The 20,788-nt window shown below is 51.8% G+C and overlaps 9 protein-coding genes across 9 annotated transcripts; 4 read left to right on the forward strand and 5 right to left on the reverse strand.

The window, feature by feature from the left end:
• Positions 1-91: 91 nt before the first annotated feature.
• Positions 92-3,073, reverse strand: J7T55_000765 (meiotically up-regulated 65 protein; the record flags this gene model as incomplete). Its single annotated transcript, XM_053140016.1, has 1 exon — positions 92-3,073. The coding sequence occupies one exon, from the start codon at positions 3,071-3,073 to the stop codon at positions 92-94; it is 2,982 nt and encodes a 993-aa protein (XP_052996418.1).
• A 343-nt stretch (positions 3,074-3,416) lies between these two features.
• Positions 3,417-4,873, reverse strand: J7T55_000766 (uncharacterized protein; the record flags this gene model as incomplete). Its single annotated transcript, XM_053140017.1, has 2 exons — positions 3,417-4,423; positions 4,489-4,873. The coding sequence occupies 2 exons, from the start codon at positions 4,871-4,873 to the stop codon at positions 3,417-3,419; spliced, it is 1,392 nt and encodes a 463-aa protein (XP_052996419.1).
• A 2,197-nt stretch (positions 4,874-7,070) lies between these two features.
• Positions 7,071-8,165, forward strand: J7T55_000767 (uncharacterized protein; the record flags this gene model as incomplete). Its single annotated transcript, XM_053140018.1, has 2 exons — positions 7,071-7,164; positions 7,258-8,165. The coding sequence occupies 2 exons, from the start codon at positions 7,071-7,073 to the stop codon at positions 8,163-8,165; spliced, it is 1,002 nt and encodes a 333-aa protein (XP_052996420.1).
• A 366-nt stretch (positions 8,166-8,531) lies between these two features.
• Positions 8,532-9,406, reverse strand: J7T55_000768 (uncharacterized protein; the record flags this gene model as incomplete). The annotated part of the gene is made up of 2 exons (XM_053140019.1): positions 8,532-8,570; positions 8,672-9,406. The coding sequence occupies 2 exons, from the start codon at positions 9,404-9,406 to the stop codon at positions 8,532-8,534; spliced, it is 774 nt and encodes a 257-aa protein (XP_052996421.1).
• A 1,971-nt stretch (positions 9,407-11,377) lies between these two features.
• On the forward strand, positions 11,378-12,550 carry J7T55_000769 (uncharacterized protein; the record flags this gene model as incomplete). The annotated part of the gene is made up of 1 exon (XM_053140021.1): positions 11,378-12,550. One exon carries the CDS (start codon positions 11,378-11,380, stop codon positions 12,548-12,550), a length of 1,173 nt encoding a protein of 390 aa, XP_052996422.1.
• A 914-nt stretch (positions 12,551-13,464) lies between these two features.
• On the forward strand, positions 13,465-14,387 carry J7T55_000770 (gdsl-like lipase acylhydrolase; the record flags this gene model as incomplete). Its single annotated transcript, XM_053140022.1, has 3 exons — positions 13,465-13,708; positions 13,773-13,831; positions 13,896-14,387. The coding sequence occupies 3 exons, from the start codon at positions 13,465-13,467 to the stop codon at positions 14,385-14,387; spliced, it is 795 nt and encodes a 264-aa protein (XP_052996423.1).
• Positions 14,388-14,644: 257 nt separating this feature from the next.
• Positions 14,645-15,138, reverse strand: J7T55_000771 (uncharacterized protein; the record flags this gene model as incomplete). The annotated part of the gene is made up of 3 exons (XM_053140023.1): positions 14,645-14,685; positions 14,766-14,988; positions 15,115-15,138. The coding sequence occupies 3 exons, from the start codon at positions 15,136-15,138 to the stop codon at positions 14,645-14,647; spliced, it is 288 nt and encodes a 95-aa protein (XP_052996424.1).
• A 341-nt stretch (positions 15,139-15,479) lies between these two features.
• Positions 15,480-19,236, reverse strand: J7T55_000772 (uncharacterized protein; the record flags this gene model as incomplete). Its single annotated transcript, XM_053140024.1, has 7 exons — positions 15,480-16,232; positions 16,322-16,397; positions 16,464-16,584; positions 16,680-17,031; positions 17,323-17,648; positions 17,711-18,640; positions 18,711-19,236. The coding sequence occupies 7 exons, from the start codon at positions 19,234-19,236 to the stop codon at positions 15,480-15,482; spliced, it is 3,084 nt and encodes a 1,027-aa protein (XP_052996425.1).
• A 665-nt stretch (positions 19,237-19,901) lies between these two features.
• J7T55_000773 (uncharacterized protein) lies at positions 19,902-20,765 on the forward strand (the record flags this gene model as incomplete). The annotated part of the gene is made up of 1 exon (XM_053140025.1): positions 19,902-20,765. The coding sequence occupies one exon, from the start codon at positions 19,902-19,904 to the stop codon at positions 20,763-20,765; it is 864 nt and encodes a 287-aa protein (XP_052996426.1).
• Positions 20,766-20,788: the final 23 nt, after the last annotated feature.

Below are 20,788 nucleotides of genomic sequence, written 5' to 3' on the forward strand. Positions count from 1 at the left end.
AGTAATTTCTACCGTAGTGAGGAATGTTGGGCCAATATGTTCATGATATATGATAATGATACACTTATACAAGGCTCTGGCTAGCCGATTTCTATTCCTCCTCAGTCGTCTCCTTGAGTCTGTCGGCCATATCCATATAATCAGGCCCGTCACCGACGCTTTTGGAACCAATTCTATCGTTTTCAACTTTTGCATCCCTTTCCCATGCGGGTTTACGGGCCATGACCTGCCTCCAATCGCTCTCAGAGTCCCCGCTCCACCCACCGTCGGAAGCCCAGCCATCGAAGCCACCATCCTCGGCCACGGAAACCACCTTGCGGAAGCTGAGGTAATTCTCCTCCAGCTTCCCCAGCGCAGCGAGGATGTCATCCTCGTTGCTCCTCTGCAGGTCGTGCCTGGGCGTCGCGTCAGCCTCGGGCCCCTGGTCCCCGCCCCAGGCATCGGCCCAGACCTGGGGATCCAGGATGGCAATACTCGTACGTTGCGCCGACGTCCTCGGGGCTCGATGATATGTATGCGGCCTTTCGGAGCCGTCGTCTTGGCCGTCCGCTGGTGATTGTTTTTCGCTACAATACGACGGCACATGCAGCGCCGTCAGCTTCTTCTTGCCATGCCCCAGCATCCCATCGAGTTCCCATTTGTCGTCGGGCCAAATAGGCCCAGACACTTCGTCCTCGACCGGGGCAAGGTCACCATGCCCGAGCTCTTCCTTCAGTCTTTTCCGCAGCGGCATCGCGTTGAGCTGGAACTTTCTCACATCTTCGGTTGGGGAGGAGCACCTCCTTTTCCTTATCGAGAGACAAGAGCGATCCCTCAGGAACGCCTGTGTTAAGACATGGCCAAACGAGACCATCGGCCCAAAGTCATTAAACGCCTCTGGCCAGGCTTTTGCGGCAAGGACGCCAAGCTCCGCACGGTCGCGGCCCTCGGCGAGAGACCTGATTTTAGCGAGGGCCTCCTCGCCGCCGACGAGGTCCCGCGCTAGCCTCTCGCCTCCTAGCTGGGTGTGTGTGGACTCAGAAATACCGAAGTCCCCGACTTGCTTAGGCTTGCCGCTGAGCAGCAAGGCAACGCGCTGGCGCATACGCCAAGTGGTGAGGCGGACCAAGGATGCGTACTTCCAGATGATGGAGATGGTTGAGCGGAGGCGCGACTTCCACGCCAACTCGAAGAGGAGACCGAAGATGACTCGATCCACATGGGTCCTAAATGCGCCCGTTCTCATCTTGCGGACGGCGTTGATAGCCACGATCATCTTTCCCTGCGTCTTGGCGTGCGAGATGATGGTGATAAAGCTGATGACGTCCGGTTCGTGTGCGATCCGATCGGCTTGGAATTCCATGGGTATTGACTCCAGATGAGCGTGCATGCGGTCCAGCACCTCAAAAGCATCGCGGAACCGTCCGTGACGGCAGAGGACGTCCAGGACTGGGTTGGCTGCGTCGCGTGTGAGCCAGTCGGGCCCATACCGATCATTCTGCTCCTGCACGAAAGTCGCCAGGTCTTTGCCCTGGGTCATCGCATGCTCGGCGTCGAAGGGAGCCATCTCTTCGGCGACACGTTGGATGGCAATGGGCGTTCCCAAAAGGTTCTTCGAATTCATTTCTTGGAGGATGTAGCTCTTGACTTCGACAGACTCAACCATCCGGAGGAAGAGGAGCCATGTGTCGAGATTCGGCGAGAAGCCTCTCCTAGTCATGAGAAGTACGGTCTGTCGGAACTTCCGCAGGTGGCGTGTTTTAGTCGGGGCTCTCAACATCGTGTTGAAGACGTCTGCATCCATCCGTAGACCGAAGCGGTCCATACTGACAAAGATGCTCCGTACTTCTGGCAAATACTTGTCGCCCCTTCGGCAGAGAAAGGACAGCGCGACCTTGAGCGCCGAGCACGAGACCCACGGCCGAGCTTCGTAATTCCTGAAAGCCCGTTGGAGTCGCCGCGCAACGGCTCGCTCGTGGTCGAGCATAACCGCATGCTTGGTTGGATTGTAGAGAACAGAGTTGAGGTGCGGAAGCATGACGGAGTCCGTAAGAGAGGCTACGTATTGCTCAAACGAGGCGTGTGACATATGTGTGGGCCACGATGTAGTGTACACGTTGTAATCGACTTTGAACCGATGCCAAAGGCCGCCTTCTTCCCTAGTCAAAGGTGGGACGAAGAAGTCGTTGTCGCTGAAAGACTCAGTTTCGACCTCGCCAGGAGCCAGTGGTGCCCATAGACGGGTGATTGTGATCCTGCCTGCTATCCTCCTAAACTCGGCAGTTGCACTGTTGATGGCAGCCCGAGTGCCAGAGATCAAGAGGGTCGAGGTTTCGCTCGGAGTTTCGGCCCTGGAAACTTTGATAGAAGCTCCCGTCCGCCTTCTGATAGCTCCTATTTTCTCATCGCCACCATTGCTCATGATCACAGCGAGCTTCTGTTCGATTAGCTCAATCTTCATACCGTCCTCAATCCATTGGACCGACTCCTCGGGTGTTCTGGACACCAGCAATGACAAAACGTTGCGCCAGTCGGTGGAGTGGGGATTTATATAGATTCCTTCCTTCAAAAGATTCTGGACATTTCGGTCGAGGTGAACCTGAGTCGAAACGCTCTTGTGGTGTGCCCTTAAGCTCTGGCGCGATTCTCTCTTGTTCGGATAATTTCGGGCGGGCTTGACGAAGACAGAGCGGGCGAGCTTGCTGCGTTCCAGGGATTCCTCGAGGTCATCGAGATCGCTTTTCGGGCGCTTGACACGCTTTCTCTCTCTCTTGGGCGCCTCGGAGAGCCAGGTCCTCAACTCTTTGGCCTCGTCGCTTCGACCAACAACTTCTACCCGCCGAACCAGGGGAGGCTCGCGAGATTCGTTCGCATCGTCCCGCTGCTCGTCACCCGCTTCTCGTCCTTGATCGCCAGAGCCTGTGTCTGTGGCTGTTTCGGGAAAGCTGAGACGCGCGCGAGTCGAAAAGAAAGAGCTCGTGATGGAGGGGTGGTTGAAGGGCAACCGCAAGACGAGAGGAGACTCCCTGGGAATCAGAAGGCCGAGCTGTCGCTGAGGTCGAGCCCTCCATAATGCAGAGATCCCCAGGGACATTTGCTATGAAGGTATCATTCTGTGCAATGATTATTGTGTGCGCCAAGTCCGGGTGGCAGGAGGCGCAGGTCGCTTTTCGTCGTCAGAGTCGAGGCCGACGAGGGTTTGGAGGTATGGGCCAAACTGAGATTTTTCGGCGCCGATCGGCTGCCAGACGCAGAACCTGGCAGACAAGCTGCGAGCCTTATCGATAACAACTGCGATGAACGGCCAGGACAGGGACAAGGATAAGGTTGACTCGCAAGCCCGACATTCATTTATTTTTCTTTGTCTAAACATCGCATATCGTGGACAGACTTTATGCAGTCGTCTTTTAGTATTTGTATTACTTATATTAGCAGTTTCACCTATCTCTGCTTGGTTCAGCAGGTCCGCTCTGGTCGAGTCCGCGCCAGTCCTCAGTCCACCCTTCACACTTATCCGTCGCCATCGTGTTTCCTTCTCTGACGAGCTTCTTGACATCGCTCCAATACTCGAGCCGCCTGCACTCCTCGTCCGCATGCCGTATCGCGCCCTTCAAATTGTTACTTCTCCGCTGTAGCTTTCCCGTGTCATTCTCCTTCAATGCCTGCTGCGTCTCATCAAAGACCTCGTTCAGCTTGGACAGCAGCACTCTCCGCGAGGCCTGAAACACAAAAATGGCCATGATGTCGTGCATCTTGTGTTGGAGGTGGACCAGCTCGTCCCCTCCGTGCTGCAGGAAGTTCTCCACCGCCTCAATCTTCTCGCGGTCAATCCGTGACCGGCTGAGTATGGCCATCAGGGTCTCGATGTCCTCAATGTCCGGCTTTTCCCCAGCCTCAGCTGACATCCACGACGAAACGCTGGGGCTGGCCCGGCTATGACGGCTGCTTGCCTTGCTACCGCTGCGTGCCGTGTCCACGCTCCGCCGAACAGTGAAATACTCTGTATTTAACATGTGAGGGTCGTTTGACTCTGGATCCCTCTTCACCCTCTGACGCGTCCATGCTCGCCGGCGCACACACGAGTTGTACCATCTAGGCGGGTGCCAGGAGAACACCTTGGCGAACATGAAGCTGTACTCCCAGCCGTTCTCGTCAACACCTTCCTCCTTGTTGATGTGCCATTCGGGCCACGACCAGACCCAGCTTGGATCCGGCACCTGGGCCGTGTGTATGCTGGTCGGGCTCGGCTTGTGGGCGAAATTGGTCCAGTTGGGTGGGTCTAGCTGTCCCAGGGCCTTTGGGGAGAACAGGGGAATCCCACAGAGCAAACCGCCTCTTTCATTTTCGTATAATACATCGATGGCAGTCTCGGGGGTTGGCTTGCGGCGTTGGGCGCCGTTTCCGTCTGCTTGGGGTAAACGTGGCCCATCTAGTGGTGTAGGTTCTGCTTGCTGTCAGACATCCGAGCACGTTGACACTACGCTGCAAGTCGTGTAGGTAGAATCTCACCTGTGACCTCGAGATGGGGGACGGCTGCCTTCCCAGCCAAGCTTTCCCGCGAGGTCGACTTCTTGGAGACTATTTTGGAATTCCTGGAGGTCACAGAGACGCTACTCGTCGTGCTATGTCGTGGTGAGCGGCTCCGCGGCCGGGCTTTCTGCGATGAGGACGGGCCAGCCCGAGGCTCGGCCTCTGGCTCTGACTGCGGCGTGGTAGATGTTGGACGCGTTTGCTGCTCTGCTTGCTGCTCTGGCTGCTGCCCAGGCTCTGGAGATAGAGCCTGTGGAGTCACGGCCTCGGCGGCGTGGTCGACAAGGTTTATCTCGTGATCATAGTCACTGTCTTTGAGAGGCGGGGCTCGGCGCGAGCGATGTGCTGAAGAGGGCTTTCGCATGGCCAGTAGTCGACCCGAAGCATGACGAACAGGAGAAGGGGCCTCAGCTCGGAGGTTTGCTAGATATGCCAGGCAGGTCGGGTGGCTGAGCAGAGGCGACAAGCGCTACTGATTGTGGATGGGAACTCCAGGGCCCGCCCAGATGCCAGGTCTGGACCTAAGGCGTGCACCAGTGCCGATTTAGTGGCGTCGTCTAAAGAGATTGTCCCAAGTCCATAGCTTCGGTGACACCGCCACTGTGCTGCAAAATAATGTGCGCTTCGTGGTGTGGTGAGGGTGAGGATAAGTAGGGGGTTTCTAGGGAAAGAGAATGGCAGGATGGGCAGTTGTTGAGGTCATCAATGGGTATGCAGAGTCCAGATGATGGATGATACACATTCCTGATGCCCGTGTCCCACCCGCCGACCGAGCAGGTTGAGACACCTGGGCAGAGTTGGAGGATCCTTGTGGCCTTTGGACGCTGCTGTGGCTGCAGATGCTGGCTGCATGATGTAATAATAACCCTCGAGACCAGGAAAGGACCGCTCTAGACGCCTGTCGCCTGTTTGCCCGCCCTCGCGCCTCCAGAGCTAGCTGCATCGAGCTCCCTGCACGTCTCCACACTGCAGCTGCGGTTGCGGCCGCTGCTCGTGCGGCTGCTAGACCTATTGAAAGGCCATAGACCTGACCTATCTTTGTTTTCATTGTTGATTCGACTCAGGATTTGGACCTCCAATACTCAGGATTGTCTCTACGAGTATAACTCGATTAAATCAGATCCTTTAAAGTGTTTTCCCGGGGCAGAAGCCACGAAGCATGATTCCTGTCACCGATGACATGTTACCGGGTCTCTTGTGGGAAAGAAACATCAACGCACAGACCATGAACAAATCATGCTCAGTACCGTTGACTGGGCCTTTAACCAGAGAAGACGATGACACAACCTGCCCCGGATCGAGGTACCACAAGTGATTCCCCATTCCTACTTTTGCAACCTCAGTTCCATGCAGTCAATTCCGACTTATCCACCTGACACATGTAATAAATAGAACAGGCTGGATGGTCCAAAATAGCTCTTACGCGTTGTGCCACGCGTTGACTGAGCTCGCGTCGGAGGGTTATCATACTCTCAGCCTTTCGACTCATACGAGAGACATTTTGCGACCAGTCCTGGCCTGTACTACGCGGCATTGGAATCTTGAAACGAAGGATGCGAAATAAGCTTCTCACACATACTGCAAATCTCACTTGGTCCGAGCTCCCCAAGCATACCATAATGCCTGGGCTGCGAATATGTGAGCTCCATCAAAGCTTTGGAATGGCAAAATCTGTGGCAAGTGAGGTCAAAGACCGTATCTAGACCACTCCATAGCGAAATCACGTACACTGAACGTTGCATGCCAGATAGCTTGTGTCGCTGCAGAGTGGGCATACTTCTTAAGAACTGATATCCAACCATCAGCTACAGCAAGGATTGCGTTTTTGATCTGCCAAATTTGCAAGCTTCAGACTCAATCCATGAGACTCCATTCAAATATGTTTTCATTTGATCTTAAAGCTACGAACAGCCAGAAATGTGCGGCTTATTGAGTTGGAGTCTGTATTGAAGTGCGACCAGTCCTGTTGGTGGTAAAACGACTGGTGACTCTTTATCTTGCCAGCTTGGTTATTTTTACAGGTAAATCTCAGGACACCGATGTTCCAAAGAGGAGGAGGAGGTGAAGTCGCCGAGCTAAATTAGTCTGCCGCATTGGATGACACCAAGGCGGCAGTCAAGTGCCGGCCCAGTCGGGAAGTTTACGAGGAAGGACGAAAACCTTACGCTTCGAAAGCCTTCCTAAGAATTAATTGGCTTTCATGGTTCAGAAATTGACAAACATACCTCGGCGCTGCTTCTCAGGCTGTCTCGTGTTGTATGTTACCTGCAAACATGTCGTTGGTCGTAATCCTTGCACCATGGTAACCACTAGTGAGAGCGCAGTTAATGTGCACTTGGCAAAAAACAACCAACGGGGAAAGTGATAATGCTTTGGTTCCTGAGCTCACAAGTAGGCGTTGATTACATTAAGACGTGACCCACAACCATCAGCGGCGTCAGCACTAACCTGGTCCCCTCCTCATATCAAATCTAAACTTCCGGGGATCAGAGCTGTCCCTGAGGCTTCTCAATCTTATTTTCGTTGCTTCATTCTCTGTGCGAGTAAGAAATCTCTAAGCCATGGCGAGTAGACTCAAGAAGCAGATCAATCTGCACCAGACATCACCCGACTGTTATATTGCGTCTTGGCACCAGGACTGGACTGTCGGCTCCGGTACGCCGACCCATCAGAACACCAATGTCAAAACCATTGTTGTATCTCATCCGAAAGACTCAGAGTTTGACTGACATTGGTCTCTTTATCTAGCCCTACACGGCGGATGTGTCGCCGCGCTCATTCACCATGTGGCCGCCACTCATATCGTCACGGACCCCAAGCTTGCAGCCCAGAACCAACCAGACATCTTGAACTTGCACTTAGATTTCCTGAGATCCTGCGAGCGACTTGACAGCACCATCACTGTTGCCGTCCTCAAGACCGGTGGCGCCACGAGCACCCTTCAGCTGCAGCTATCTCAAAAGGGGCGGAACAAGGTCATCGCCCTTGCCACGTCGACCAATTTCGACAAGTCTCTCGGGCCCACGGTTCCGAGTGACTGGACTCTGTCTCCTCCGCCGAAGCCCAAGCCCGACTTTGACCGTATTTTGGCCCACAAGCCAGAAGAGAACTGGATCCCGGCAATACTCGACGGCGAAATAATCCCAATCACCAGGTTCATTGTGGGGCTGCTTCCTCGCGCCGGACACCTGGTCAACGGGATATGTGACTTTTGGAATGTCTACACGAACAACGAGCGCATGGACGCAACAGACATAGCGCTCATGACCGATATCATCCCGTCCATGTCCGACACGCTCATGCGCAACGGCGGCCTATACGAGGCCCACGAATACCATAGACGAGTCCTGGAGCGTGTTGAGAAGGACCCTGGCGTCCCCGCCCTGATGACCAACTCCCTTGCCGAAGGCATGCAGGCGTCTACGTTCAACTCTACTGTCACCTTGGATATGATATTCACGCGACGGCTGCCCGATGAGGGTCTGCGCTCTATATTCAACCGGACGGCTACTAGAGTGCTTCAGGACGGAAGGATGGACGTCGACGTGACGATCTGCAATGAGGACATGGAACCAATATGCATATCTCGCCAGCTTATTCTTGTCCTCGAGGCTCAAAGGAAGTTCCGTGAGGGCAAATCACAACCAAAGATCTGAGGGAATGTTAATCGGTGGCACGGACGAGTTCCCCCTACAATATGCTTATCCGATAGCACGCTTAATGGTTTCTTTCAGCGTCAACAATGCCTCTGGGACGACTCAATCAGAAGGCATCATGGCTTCTTTGGTATACCGAGAGGGACACTCATGTCACAGACTTCCGCATGAAGGACAATGCATAATCACATTTGCGGGGACTGTCGTCCATATAGGTGGCAAGAGATCTAGCTCTGGGCCAGAACTCCTGCTTGACCAGTGGTATTTACAATAAACAAAATATTCACATGAACGTTTCTCCTGCCAATAGCTTCAACTCGCTACGGTCTAATGTAGCGGGACATCAAATCGAGATTTAATCGCAGCTTAAGACATGGCGGGGATTGTGATCTTCTCGATGAACCACTGCGGCGAGAAAAATTTAGTATTCACGCGTCTACTCGTTTTCCGGCAAGTATTGAAGTGCGCGCGGAAAGGAGAAATTGTATGGACTCTAATGAACTTACAGTCTTGCCGTCATCGGTGGTGGTCATGTCAGTGTAAGTCGCACCGTTCTGGCTGTAAATACCAGAGGAGTAGGACTTGTCAGCCTCAGCAAGGGTGATGGTCGTGTTGACGTAGTACTGAGGCTCGGTTGTTCCACTGGGGTCGTTTCCGTTGGAGTCCTGAATCTCGATAGCCGTGTTCCAGAGGGTCATGGCGCCAGACGTCTTCTGGTAAGTGGCCAGGATCTCGCCCGTCACGGCGTCGGTCATGGTCTGCTCCCACAGGTAGGTGGACTTGTCGACCAGGGTGTAGTTGAAGACGATGCCGTTCTCGTAGTTGACGTCGGCCGTCCGCTTGTCCCCGACGAACTGGATCAGGGAGCCCGAGCTGTCCTTGCCGTAGACCTCGGACGAGATGCACCAGGTGGTGTCGGCGTCGGCGCCGGAACACTCGCTCGAGCCGGCCGGGTACGAGCCCACAATACTCTGGATCAGATCTCCCTCCTGCGCTCCTGAGCTGGACGTGCCCTGGATGCCAATCCACGCGAACATGAAACCCTTCTGGCCCTGGGGCATCTTTCCTGGGTAGATGGTGCTGGTCGTGCTGACGATCTCGGAGTTGGTAGGCTGAAGGCCACAAATAGGGCCCCAACCCAGATCCTCAACCCCGGACTGGCGGCTGCTCAGGATGGCCTTGCCTGTGGCCGTCGAGGCCGAGAACAAAAGGGCAGCGACTTGGGACTTGCTGAAGTACATGATGCCTGGCTTTGGAAAAACGAATGTGTGTATTGAAGTAATGAATGACTGTGAAGAGCCTGCTTCGAATTTGGAATCTGGAAGTTAACAAATGTGCTGCACAAAGCCCCAAGAATTGATCATGTATACTGGATATCCAATCCTTTATACAGCAAGCCCCCTGAGTAGCCTTAGTGGGCTGAGTGGTGGGTTGATGTTATAATAGAAATAGGTGCCCTATTTCCCTGATTCAAACAATCCACAGTTGTCCCTAGTAATCTAATGTTCTGCATGGGTACACAGTGGGGAAGTGGGCCTCGCGGGCCTCGTGCAGCCACCGGGATGGCATAATCCACCTGTAGGACAATTTTCCTGAAACGAAACGAACTCTCCACGCAGGATTAAGCCTTACTCGCTGTGGCATGGTACATTTTTCCGGGTAGAAATGGGGGCTGTCATGCCCTCGCGTCTCGGTTTAAGTCCATAGGCGCTTGCTCGATCGCTCTGTCCCGGCTTGCGGCAGGGGATCCCCGGGCGGCTATACTGCCGACGATACATCTTATGGGTAACCTTGTGTGGAGAGCTTAAAACGACCTCATGGCTTCAAAGTTTGTTAAAGTAGAATAGGCCTGCAAAAGTCTTTGGGTCAGTTTCTAAACAGTCGACTGACCGTACTACACAGGATGCATGTCACGACTATAGACGTTTACCTAGGCAATCGGCACTATCGTCCACGTTTGATATTTTGAATTTTGCCTACGTATCCATGTTGAATCATGATTTCTTTCTTCGTATAGGATTTCACAATGTTTTTGAATTTGTCCAACAGTCTTTGATCACTTTTACCGGTCCGTCCATCAATCCGCATAAATGATGTTGAGGGATATTCGTGTGAGCTCCGCCGACATATCGACGGCATCCCGTCCCTTCGCAGAATCGCATCATCCTCATCGAAGATTTGCGATTTCACTGCAGTGCTGCAGGTTTCAAGAACCTTTTCCAGAGCACCCTTAAATAATGTCATAGCCCATTTACCCATTGAAGCAAGTTCTCATAAGGAGAACATCGACCATTGTCTATTGAGTACTTGCCGCTATACGTCTAGTCGATTAGACAGAATGCAGTTACATAATTTGGCAGCCCATACATGGAGAGGTGATTTGCAGGATTGTTTCAAGTCTGAATTCAGCCCAATTCATGCATTTCTGCTCCAGCACCGAGAATTAACCCTTGCAAAAATATTGGAACCATCAAACACGACAGCACGGCCAACATAAACACCCAACACTGGTTAGCACAGTCGTATGTCATATTTGCACAGGAACTGCAGTTTCCTGATAAAAACTTCACATACTCCTTCACCAGCTTCGTCTTCCACTGTATAGACGACCATGATACCGCTGCGCGCTTTATCTACCGCCCTGGTTGACTCAGCTGCTGGAGGCTTGAAACGCCACTGATGAGTCGTATTTGGGCTACTGTGGCAAGCTTCGGCCACTGCGTGATTTACTAGCTCAACACTGGCTGGATGCAGCTGAGAATGAAGCAAGAGAGAGACTGCTTCTTCGAGGCAGTGCTCTCTGCTCTGCGCCGCAAGCTTGCATGCGCTCTTGTTCGATTATTTGTGCATGACAAATCTCCACCAATGCTTGGCGCTTATCCGCCGTAAGTGCAAGTACACCCTGCAGGTTGCAGCCGATTGGCAATCTTCGGGCCGACTTATGTGCTTATGTGGGCGTTGAGACTGCTGGGATGAACCAACACTGCTGACATGAACCAACACGGTGGGGCAGTCGGAGCACAAATCATCACTATTGAGGGCTGAAATCGTCCTGAGATTCGACATTCTGCATATCATTGTATACGCTTCTCTATACGTCTATTTCCCTGGAAGCTCCTGCCACAAACACTTCACTACTTCATGTTTACTCAAGTTTGAGACGATTGTATATTTTCATCATGGTGAATGTGTCAGCTTTCGCCCCTCTCGCAATGCTCCTCAATCAATTCTCCTTCGTCCCCTCGCCCGCACTCACGAGCCACACCACCAATGGCTTTTCAAATGGCAACATTGGCAGATCCACTGGCGGCGGCTCGACCTGCATCTATGGGAACGTTGGTGTGTCTGTCAACGCGACCGGAATCAACATCCTCTACACGCCACCTCAGGATCAAATGCGCGTGACGGAGTCATTCGTCGAGATCAACCGGATCGACTCGACCTTCGCCGCTAATATCACATCTGGTGGGACTAGTAACATATCCGGTAACTACAGCATCTTCTGCAAGCTCTGCGTACCCAGTGACCAAGACCAAGCAAGCAAGGTGAAGACAGTGCAGCTGTTGACACATGGTGCAACTCTCGACCACACTTATTGGGACATCGCACCAGGCTATAGTTACGTCGACGTTGCCTCGGCAGCTGGTTACGCGACGCTCTCATATGACCAGTTGGGCGTGGGAAATTCTGACCACCCGGACCCCATTCAGATCGTGCAAGCGGCCTCACAGGTGGCCGTCACGCATGCGCTGGTCGCGTTGCTTCGTGAAGGAAAATTGGGCGGATTCGATTTTGACAAGGTCGTCGGTGTTGGACACAGTGCAGGAAGCACGCTGACACAGGCCATCACCACGAAGTACCCGCAGGATTTTGATGCCGTGATTTTGTCCGGTACCAGCACCAGCGCGGCTTCGGTTGCACTGAGCATGGCCGCTTTCAATTTCATCAACGCAAACACGGACCCGGCGCCAAAACTCAAGAACTTGCCCACCGGATTTCTGACGCAGCAGACGGCAGTTGGCATACAATTCGCTTTCTACCGGTACCCCAATTTTGACCAGAACGCGTTTCAGCAACAGGTTGCGAACAAGCAGACGAATACGCTGGGCATTCTGCTCACCCTGGGTGGTATTATTGCTCCGTCAACACAGTTCACTGGACCTGTAGACGTTGTCAATGGCGAGAATGATCTTGTCTTCTGCGGCGGAAACTGCCTTTATCCAACGGACCAGAACAAGGCTGTTTTGGATATTTTCTACCCGGCGGCGTCAACTGGAAGTCAGACATACATTGCGATAGGCTCCGGTCATTCTATCGCGGCCCACAATAGCGGACCGGATAGCTTCGCGCAGATGATCAAATTCTTGCAAGCAAATAGCCTGTAATCAGTACGGAAGATAACATCTTCGCAGATTCAGCAAAGCTAGCGAAATTAACATTTTTATCGAGGATATCTATATGTTTATATCCTCTCGATTTACAGGACATTGATTGAAAGAGTGTGTTCGTGCGTGCGTATCGCACTGGCCGATGGGGGTCAGTACTGTTGCTGTTTCCGTTTCCCAGACAGACCCCTCAGTATCGGGGCAAGCACATGGCCGAACTCCAGGACGATGTCAGCGGACAGGCTATCAATTCCATTCTTGGCATGATGCCCTTATTCTTGAATGGTGAAGTGATCCACAACAACGCATGTGGCTCCGGGGCGGTCACGGACACCACTGGAAGCCATTGCTCGTATCGCGGAAAGGCTGGGGAACGGAGAAGGAATCATTCAGAATAAGCATGGCGATGTTGTGTTTAAAATTGTTGCTTGTGTGGCCGTCGCCGGAATATAATTTGGGCAAGCGAGTCCTCGCATCCTGCAACCTTTAAACTTGAATGGACAGTATTTTCGCAGAACTTGCTAATATAAATAGAAACTGAGAGCACTGTAAATGGCCACATGCTCGGGTTTTCTTGGCGCGACAATCAACCGCGATATAATAAGATCGTGGGAATTGCTGATTCGCGAATGGCTGCCCTTGATTCAGAGTTTGGCGATGACACTAATTAGACCCGTTGAGGAATGCGAGGACAGGCTGGTCTGTGCTGTTTCAGTTCTGCGTCATCCTAAAACTTGGCTCTTTGAGTTCACTCCTCCCTTCCCAACGCCGACCGGCGGACAGATTGATGATCAAAACCCACAATTGCAAGTGCATAGAAAAAGAGAAGCCTATATTTCTCGAACCGAAGTGCGTCTGCCTTGCTGCGAACCAGTAATTGTCAAGCGCGCAACGCCGGGCCACTTGTAACCGAAATGGCCGAGCCAGCAATAAGGTGCCTACGGCAATTGGCGAGTATCTTTCACTTGGGCTGCGGTAAAGGCAAAAAGAACACGGAATTTCTTAGGTACAAAGGCACCAAGCCTGGAAAAGCAGTGAAGCCTGGCACGGAGTTGCGTATCCTCTGCGTGGGGGACTCCATAACAGTCGGTTTCCTCAGCGATCAGGATGGTGGCGACGGAAATGGGTACAGGCTGAGGCTGCTTGATGATCTGTCCCGTAAGACATCTTCTGCGCTTTATCCCAACGGGACAGATAGCTGACTGGGCTTTAATCATTGCAGAGGACCAGATCGTCTACGCTGGGACGGAGGTGACTGGTACAATGAAAGACGGCTACTTCGTAAGTCCACTCCCTAATTACCTTGATCTTTCACAAGACATCTAACGCTCCCCCACTATTACAGGCGGCCTGGTCAGGCAAGACGATCCAATTTATTGCGGATAACGTGGGGCCATCACTTGCCCAAAACCCAAACATCGTCTTAGTCCATGCCGGCACTAACGACATGAATTCGAGTAACGCGATTTCCACCGAAGGAAACGACCCGGCCGCCGCTGCGGAGCGCCTCGGCCAGCTCATCGACAAGATAGCAAATTCCTGTCCCAATGCGGTTGTTCTAGTCGCCATGATCATTGGGACTTGGGATCCGGTTCAGGCGCAAAGAACCAACCAGTTCGACGCGCTGATCCCGGGCGTGGTGAGGCAGCGACGTGACGCGGGAAGGCAGGTATTGGCTGTGGATTTCACGTCATTCTCGAAGAAGCTCTTGCGGGATGGTGTGCATCCTACTAATGAAGGTTATCATGTATTTGGGGACTACTGGTATGATTTCGTTACACAAATCCCGGTTGAGTGGATTCAACCCCCGGTTGGTAATGATCCGTACCGCTGGTGAGCGGAATTTTTTAGAATACTATGAAAGCCTTCAGCTTTGTTGCTTACCTAGATCGCCTTCTTTAAAAATTGTTATCATAAGCACTTATGTTGTACGAAGTCGATTCTTCTGGTCTTCTATAGGCTGGGTATCTGAAGATATCAAGAACTCCTGAACTCTGCGCCCACATCAAGCTGAACAAATACCAGCCAGTGACCTCATCCGATCTTTATCCGTTGTTCGAATTTGCCAAAATCAGGCTGTTTCCATGACTAGCTTTAGCACACAAGCTTTCCGCCCTTGTTGCCCACGTAGGAGTCTATCATAACCTGGGTCAGTGACTGAAAGTGGTTTTGAATCGGGTAGAGATGAGCTCATAAGGTTGGTCTTTACACTTACTCAGAGCGAAGACGTTGTAGACCTCGCCACATCCATTGCAGGGGCCGCGGCAGCCAAAGTTGTTGCCAAAGTGCTCATCGCCACCGGTGTAGTTGTTGTCGCAGCTGGAGACGGAGTCGGTGAAGTGGCCGGAAGGCGGGTAGGTGAATCGGCAACTATCAGCCGACCAGCCGAAGCAGGTGTTCAGGTCCAGCTGGGACCAGCTTTTGTTGTTCTGGTCGACCTTTCAATTGGCCTGAAGCATCATGAAGCGGCCAGCGTCGCCATTCAGGTTGGTCAAGGCGAAATCGGAGCAGGATGTGAGGAAACCGCTGGCGGCTGAGCTGGTGCCATCAAGGGCGAGAGTGACGATGGTGGTGGTAAAGACCTTCATATCGATGGAGTATTGATTACGAAGAAGTATCTAGGTGTACTTCTGTTCAGTGTTGATCAAAAGCAGTGGATCGGTGGACTGGTTAAGGGATTCTTGAGTCTTTCTTGAGAAAGCTGTACTGGGACTTTTATATTGGACTACTCAGACACTGTCAGACACTCCCATTAAGATTCATCCAACCTCGCCAGTCATTCCCATCGTTGACAGCGGAACCACAAAAGAGTTCTAAATGGGAAGCACTGAATATAGGGTAAAATTGCCGCCACTTACCGTGTGACCCATATACACGGATAGACAGGATGAAATTAATTTGCTGGCCTCTGCCCTCTGCCAGTCCAACATCATCTCTTCAGAAAGTGTCTCGCCAGGCCAGCAATTGTCTCCATTTGGCCCAAAAAGTCCGCATTCCGTCTGTGTTCGTTTAGTCTTGTAGTCTTCGCCTCGAATAGCCGCCACACCTCTAGGTACTTATGGCCCGTGTTCATGTCAGTGCCAATGGACAGCATCGCCTGCTTTAGTGCCTGTGGTTTCCGAATCTGCGCCAGGTCATTGGCCGTGACAGCGATGTCAGGATCATTCTGCTTCTCGGGGTTTTCGTTGGTGTGCACGACACCCAGCCGCACGCATTCGATGATGAGGGCCGCGAGCCCCGCCGCCAGCGCCGTGGCCACGGACGAGCCCGAGTGCGCGTCGAACTCATCTAACGTTTTGCGGTCCACATCCTCGTACCAGTGGTCGATCACTACCTCGTGGCCTGGGAACACAAAGTCCAGTTTGTCCTTGTCGCCCACCGTGTCCAGCGTCTTGCCCGTCGCCGTGGCCCCGCCGATGCGGAAGCTGCCCTGGTTCCCTGCATGCGGGAACGTGCGGTCGGCAAACTTGCCCTGATCCGATGCTGCACAGAACATAGAGATCCCCTGGGGGTCAGTGAGGGCTGAGTGGAGAGCGTTTCTGAAGCTGGTGTCGTCCTCCTCAGGCGGCTTGACCGTCCACGACATGGAGATGATTTGCGCACCCAACTCTGTCGCATACTTAATGGCTTCAATGGCACTCTTCGTGTCGATTTGGAGCTTTTCGGAATCCTGTGCCGCAAACTGGTGGCGGCATAGACAAAGTTAATATACTTTCAAGTCGCTCCTTGAACGCATTGGTGATAGTACCAGTCTGTAGAAGAGGCACTCACCGTTCGGAGTTTGATGATGTGAATGACAGCGCTTGGGCAGATCCCAGCAATAAGACGGGCCATAAGTGTACCGTGGCTATGTGTTTGTTAGTACGCGTCGGCGCTTTTGACTCATGAGAATGTGATAAACACATATACGAACCCACTTGAAGAATGCCACCACGGCGAGACACCTCGGTATCGAGATCCCTGTTGGTACTGTTCGAAGCTTGTGCCCCTAAAGGGCCTGTTAAAGCTGAGGTCGCTATGGTCTTTATCGGTACCTAATGCCACGTAGGTTAGAATGCAATCTTGAACAGTATAGGATAAAGTGTATGCAGTATGGGCAGAGAGTGGGCAGAGAGGGCCAGGACTCTACCATCATCGATCAGCGCGACAACCACAGGGCCTGGGATAATTGAATCAACAGGTCTTTTCATGTTTCTCAACTTCCCAACAATCTGCCGGAACTCCTCGCTGAACCTCTTCATGCACTCCATCCACCTGTGAGGGTTGATGTTATGGCTGCTGAACGGAGAGGGGTGTACGTCCCCGCGCTGAAGTCCTCTCCGATGAGCTAAGGTATGTCCCAGATGGGCCGGGAGGCTCGCATCAATCTCAATGATTGGCAGTCGATGCATCCCAGCTGGCAAAGCTTGAGACCATGACTTCTCGAGTCGTTGCTTAAAACTGTGCAAATTTTCTTCTGTTCTCTTGCTCAACTGCGTGCCCTACTCAAAGTCATCAGAACAATGCTCAATAGCGTATAAGGTACCTTCTCACATGGACTCTAATAATTTTGATTCTTTCTAGGTTTCGCAGTTTGCAAAGGCCTTCGGCTTCTGACCACGCTCGAAGAACTGGATTCCTGCCGCTCCAGTACAAATTGATCTCTCTTAGAGATTGGCCGAATTTTAGAAGGGATGAAGGGCAAATGTCTGGTCTTGCCCAGTCCAATATCTCAACATTCTGAAAGACGGTAAGTTAAAATTTGAAAGCTCGGATGTGGCAGTTCAACTTACAAAGCCGTCGAGTGCTTGTTCTATACCTTCATCACTGTGAGAATTATGCGAGGCTTCGTGGTCCTCAAAGTCATCTACTATGACTCTAATTATCTTCTTAACCCCTCGTTTCTTGTGCCTAAGCCAGTCGAAGAAAATGACTACTGGATCAGGGATCCACTCAGTTCGACCTTCCGTGTGCCCGCTCTCCTCGATTGTTTTCACATCAATCTGAGGAAATGCTACGTATTGAAGGACGGACTCAAACCCGAGGTGGTCGAACACTTTTTTGAATTCTGGTTCGGACATTTTCTTTCTTGGGCCGAAGTCAAACCACAATACTTTGTCTACGGGAAATATCAGGGCACGATTTCATCACATCTATCATGCATGGATTGGAGTAACTCACCATCGTTTCCTTCAAGCTTTCTAAGAAATTGGGAGGCTTTATCCGGATCTTGTGTTCTGAGGCATAGTAGTCTAAGATGGTGGAGGATCTCATCCGAAGCAGCCTGTCGTTCGCGGTGCTCTTTTTCCTCCGATTCTCGTCTTTTGGCATAGGCTGGGATTTCATTTGTTGTTTTTGGTAGAGCCTCTGGTAATGAATACGTCTCAAATTTTGAGCCAGAGTCTCGCCTTGACGAGACATTCGCGAGAGGCTTGTTTAGGTCCGGTGCTCGCGGTGGCCTCGTGGAGCGGTCGGGTAACGTATCTGCTTTCTTGGAGCCGCCGGAAATGTCAGTCTCGCGAGTCTTCGGCATTTCCGGTTCCTTTCCAGGCACGCTGATTTGAGAGTTCCCTTGGGTGTTGGATCTTTGCTGCGGTGCCCGAAACCGTTCCTCATTTTGCTTGTCTTCCTGCTCCTTCAACTCATTCTGCCTTTCCTTGTACCTGTACTCGGCTTTCTTTCTTGACTCTTCGTGATACTGATAGACAGAAATCCTCCTACCTGAGTCAAGCTTCTTTGCAATACTCAAGGCTTCTGGTCCACGTTGTAACAGCATCTTGACGATATTCACTTGGGAGGGTAAGCTAGAACAATCAAAGTCTAGGGCCAAGTGGAGAGGCGTGCGTCCATGAGAGTCTGTAACGGTGAACATTTCTCGTGGGGCCATACTGATAAGATTCAGTAGAATCTTCGCTCGGTGCGATCCATTTTGATTGGAGAAATGACGCGGCGTCAAAGCGGCGTGCAAACATGTGAGCTCGGAGTCGCTGATATTAGACGATTCCCGTACGGTGCACTCTCTTCGTAAGTACTTTCCCAACTCCTCAAGTTTTCCCGTTTTCTGTGTGAAGACTGCCAGACAGAACCGTACGTTGTTCTCGGCAATTGCCGCTGGTCCCGCGACATATTAGAAATTTACATTTTTCAGAGGTACATGACCGAATCCAAGATTTGGACGTACCTGTCAACGGTGTGCGGCCCTTGAGATCAGTGGCATCCATTAAATCTGGTCGTTCTGATACCGCAGCCGTCACAACCCATGCTGGACAGGGCCTGCTGTCGCGGACCCATGGCTGATATGCGAGATGATGCAGGAAGTTTCTTCCTTCCTTGGTCAGGCAATGCCAATTGCTCTGTCGCTCCCGCCCAAAGGTTTGCCAACAGTCGGCCAGGATCTTGTTCTCCTCCGACTTTGTCAAAGGTTTTATACCTTCTATGCTCAACTTCTCATCACTGTGCATAGTCTGCTGAACTTCTCTTAGTTTCTTCTCCCTTAACTCGTTTATCTTGAGGTCTTTCTGAGCGTTTCTTTCTTTTGCGATTTCAATGTCTGAGTCAAATCCCGATAGCACATGGTCAATTTGTCCTGTTTGATCGTCAAAAGGGGTATTCGTGTAGTCATCTAGATCAGCAATCTCCAATTCAGCGCTGATACCGCCGGTCAATTGCCGCGTCAGGGTCGCGAGGCTCTCAGCTTGCGAGTCCATCGCCAGGTGACAAAAGTTTGAGTGCCGGTGAATTGATCATGCAAACAGAGTTTGGAGAAGGTCCGGTCTCACCAGACGCTGATTGCAAATTTTCTACGGCAATTAGTTGTCAGTAGATCATTTGAAATGAGTGTGTACCACAGGCTGAGAGCCGCAGATTAGGGTTGCTCAGCTGCTACCCGGTTAGGCGTGTAAACGGGAATGATCGCCCTTTAAAGCTGCTTTTCTGCATGCAAAGACAATCCTACGCCAGGCTGTCGCGCTTTTTTATTGGCGTGTGATGGGTTGGGGCACCCACACTTGTCATACAAGTGTTTCTCGTGGACAAAATGCGTGCTATCCAATGGTTCCCTGATCACTCACCGGCTTGCGGGGTATAATTTCGTCTTACCTGTGACTTCAAGTCCCGAATATGTATCTTGGTACTTCGTATGGTAAATACATTACACACTCTACGCACGACGGTAATTGGGGCAAATCTGCGAATTATGGTATATAGCTCGTCGGTTATATATATGTCGTTCTCTGCGGAATAATCAAGATGTGTTGAAATCCTTCCCTTGTTTCCTTTTCATCCTGCCTACTCTGCGTTTTTGTTCTACATCCTACAGCGAGACTGATGTATCATGGATTACACGAAGGAATCACAGTCTTTGTCAGGGGACATGGAGGACGACCCGTTGCTGGTCTCGGATGTTCTCCTTGAGGACGTCACCGATGGCGAAGATGACACGTTCAGAACGCAGAACACATCCCTGACAGATTTCGAGCGCCGCAACATTATCGAGCGAGCAGAATCAGACGTCCATACGCGCGTGATCTTGCAGGAGGTAACGCACGGGACTTACGATGAGAGCGAGGACGGCGATGAGGCCACAATCTTGGTTTTCCGCTTCCGTTTTGACCCTCAGAGAAAGTCGAGTCGTATCCTCCGAGCTCTGATAAACATCGAATTCTTCGCTTCGAACAAGGATGATGAGCCCCCCGTTGTCGACATGATTGCACCTGAAGGGTGTCGAATGGTATCTCCTACGACTGACGAAGTGACAGTTACAAGAGGAGGCGAGCTAGGGTTAGGGACGTCCATGATAGTTGAAGCCACCACAAAGGCCAATCTAACAAGAACGACCACCCGTCATGTCAGCGATGCCGCGACTGTAACTGGTAGCATAAATCTCGGGACGGGGCGGAACAAGGGCGACTCAACAGTGGCTGCGTGGAATCTTCTCGAAAATAAGCGACATAAGACTGGTGTTGTTAGAGCCGTCAAAGTTTCCATTCTTCTTCGGCGAACAAATCCTCGGCCTTTTCATGCCAAAGTAACTTTAAAGGCCGACTGCGACCTCATGACTGGTCTGAGGCAGAAATTCAAAAAGGTTCTCCTGGACGACCCTGTTCTGTTCAACCCAAAATCAACGGACATGAAGATCAAGAAAGGGCGGCATTATGGAGCCAAGGATTTGAGCAAGGTCCAATTAGACTTTTCATGTGATGCTATCATAGCAGAAGGAGATGCTTCGGAGAATTGAGCAAATGGATACATTGCTTATGA

Source organism: Diaporthe amygdali (assembly GCF_026229845.1).
Source record: "Diaporthe amygdali strain CAA958 chromosome Unknown NODE_6_length_1560011_cov_65_102424, whole genome shotgun sequence".
In the NCBI taxonomy this organism is placed as follows: Eukaryota; Fungi; Ascomycota; class Sordariomycetes; order Diaporthales; family Diaporthaceae; genus Diaporthe; species Diaporthe amygdali.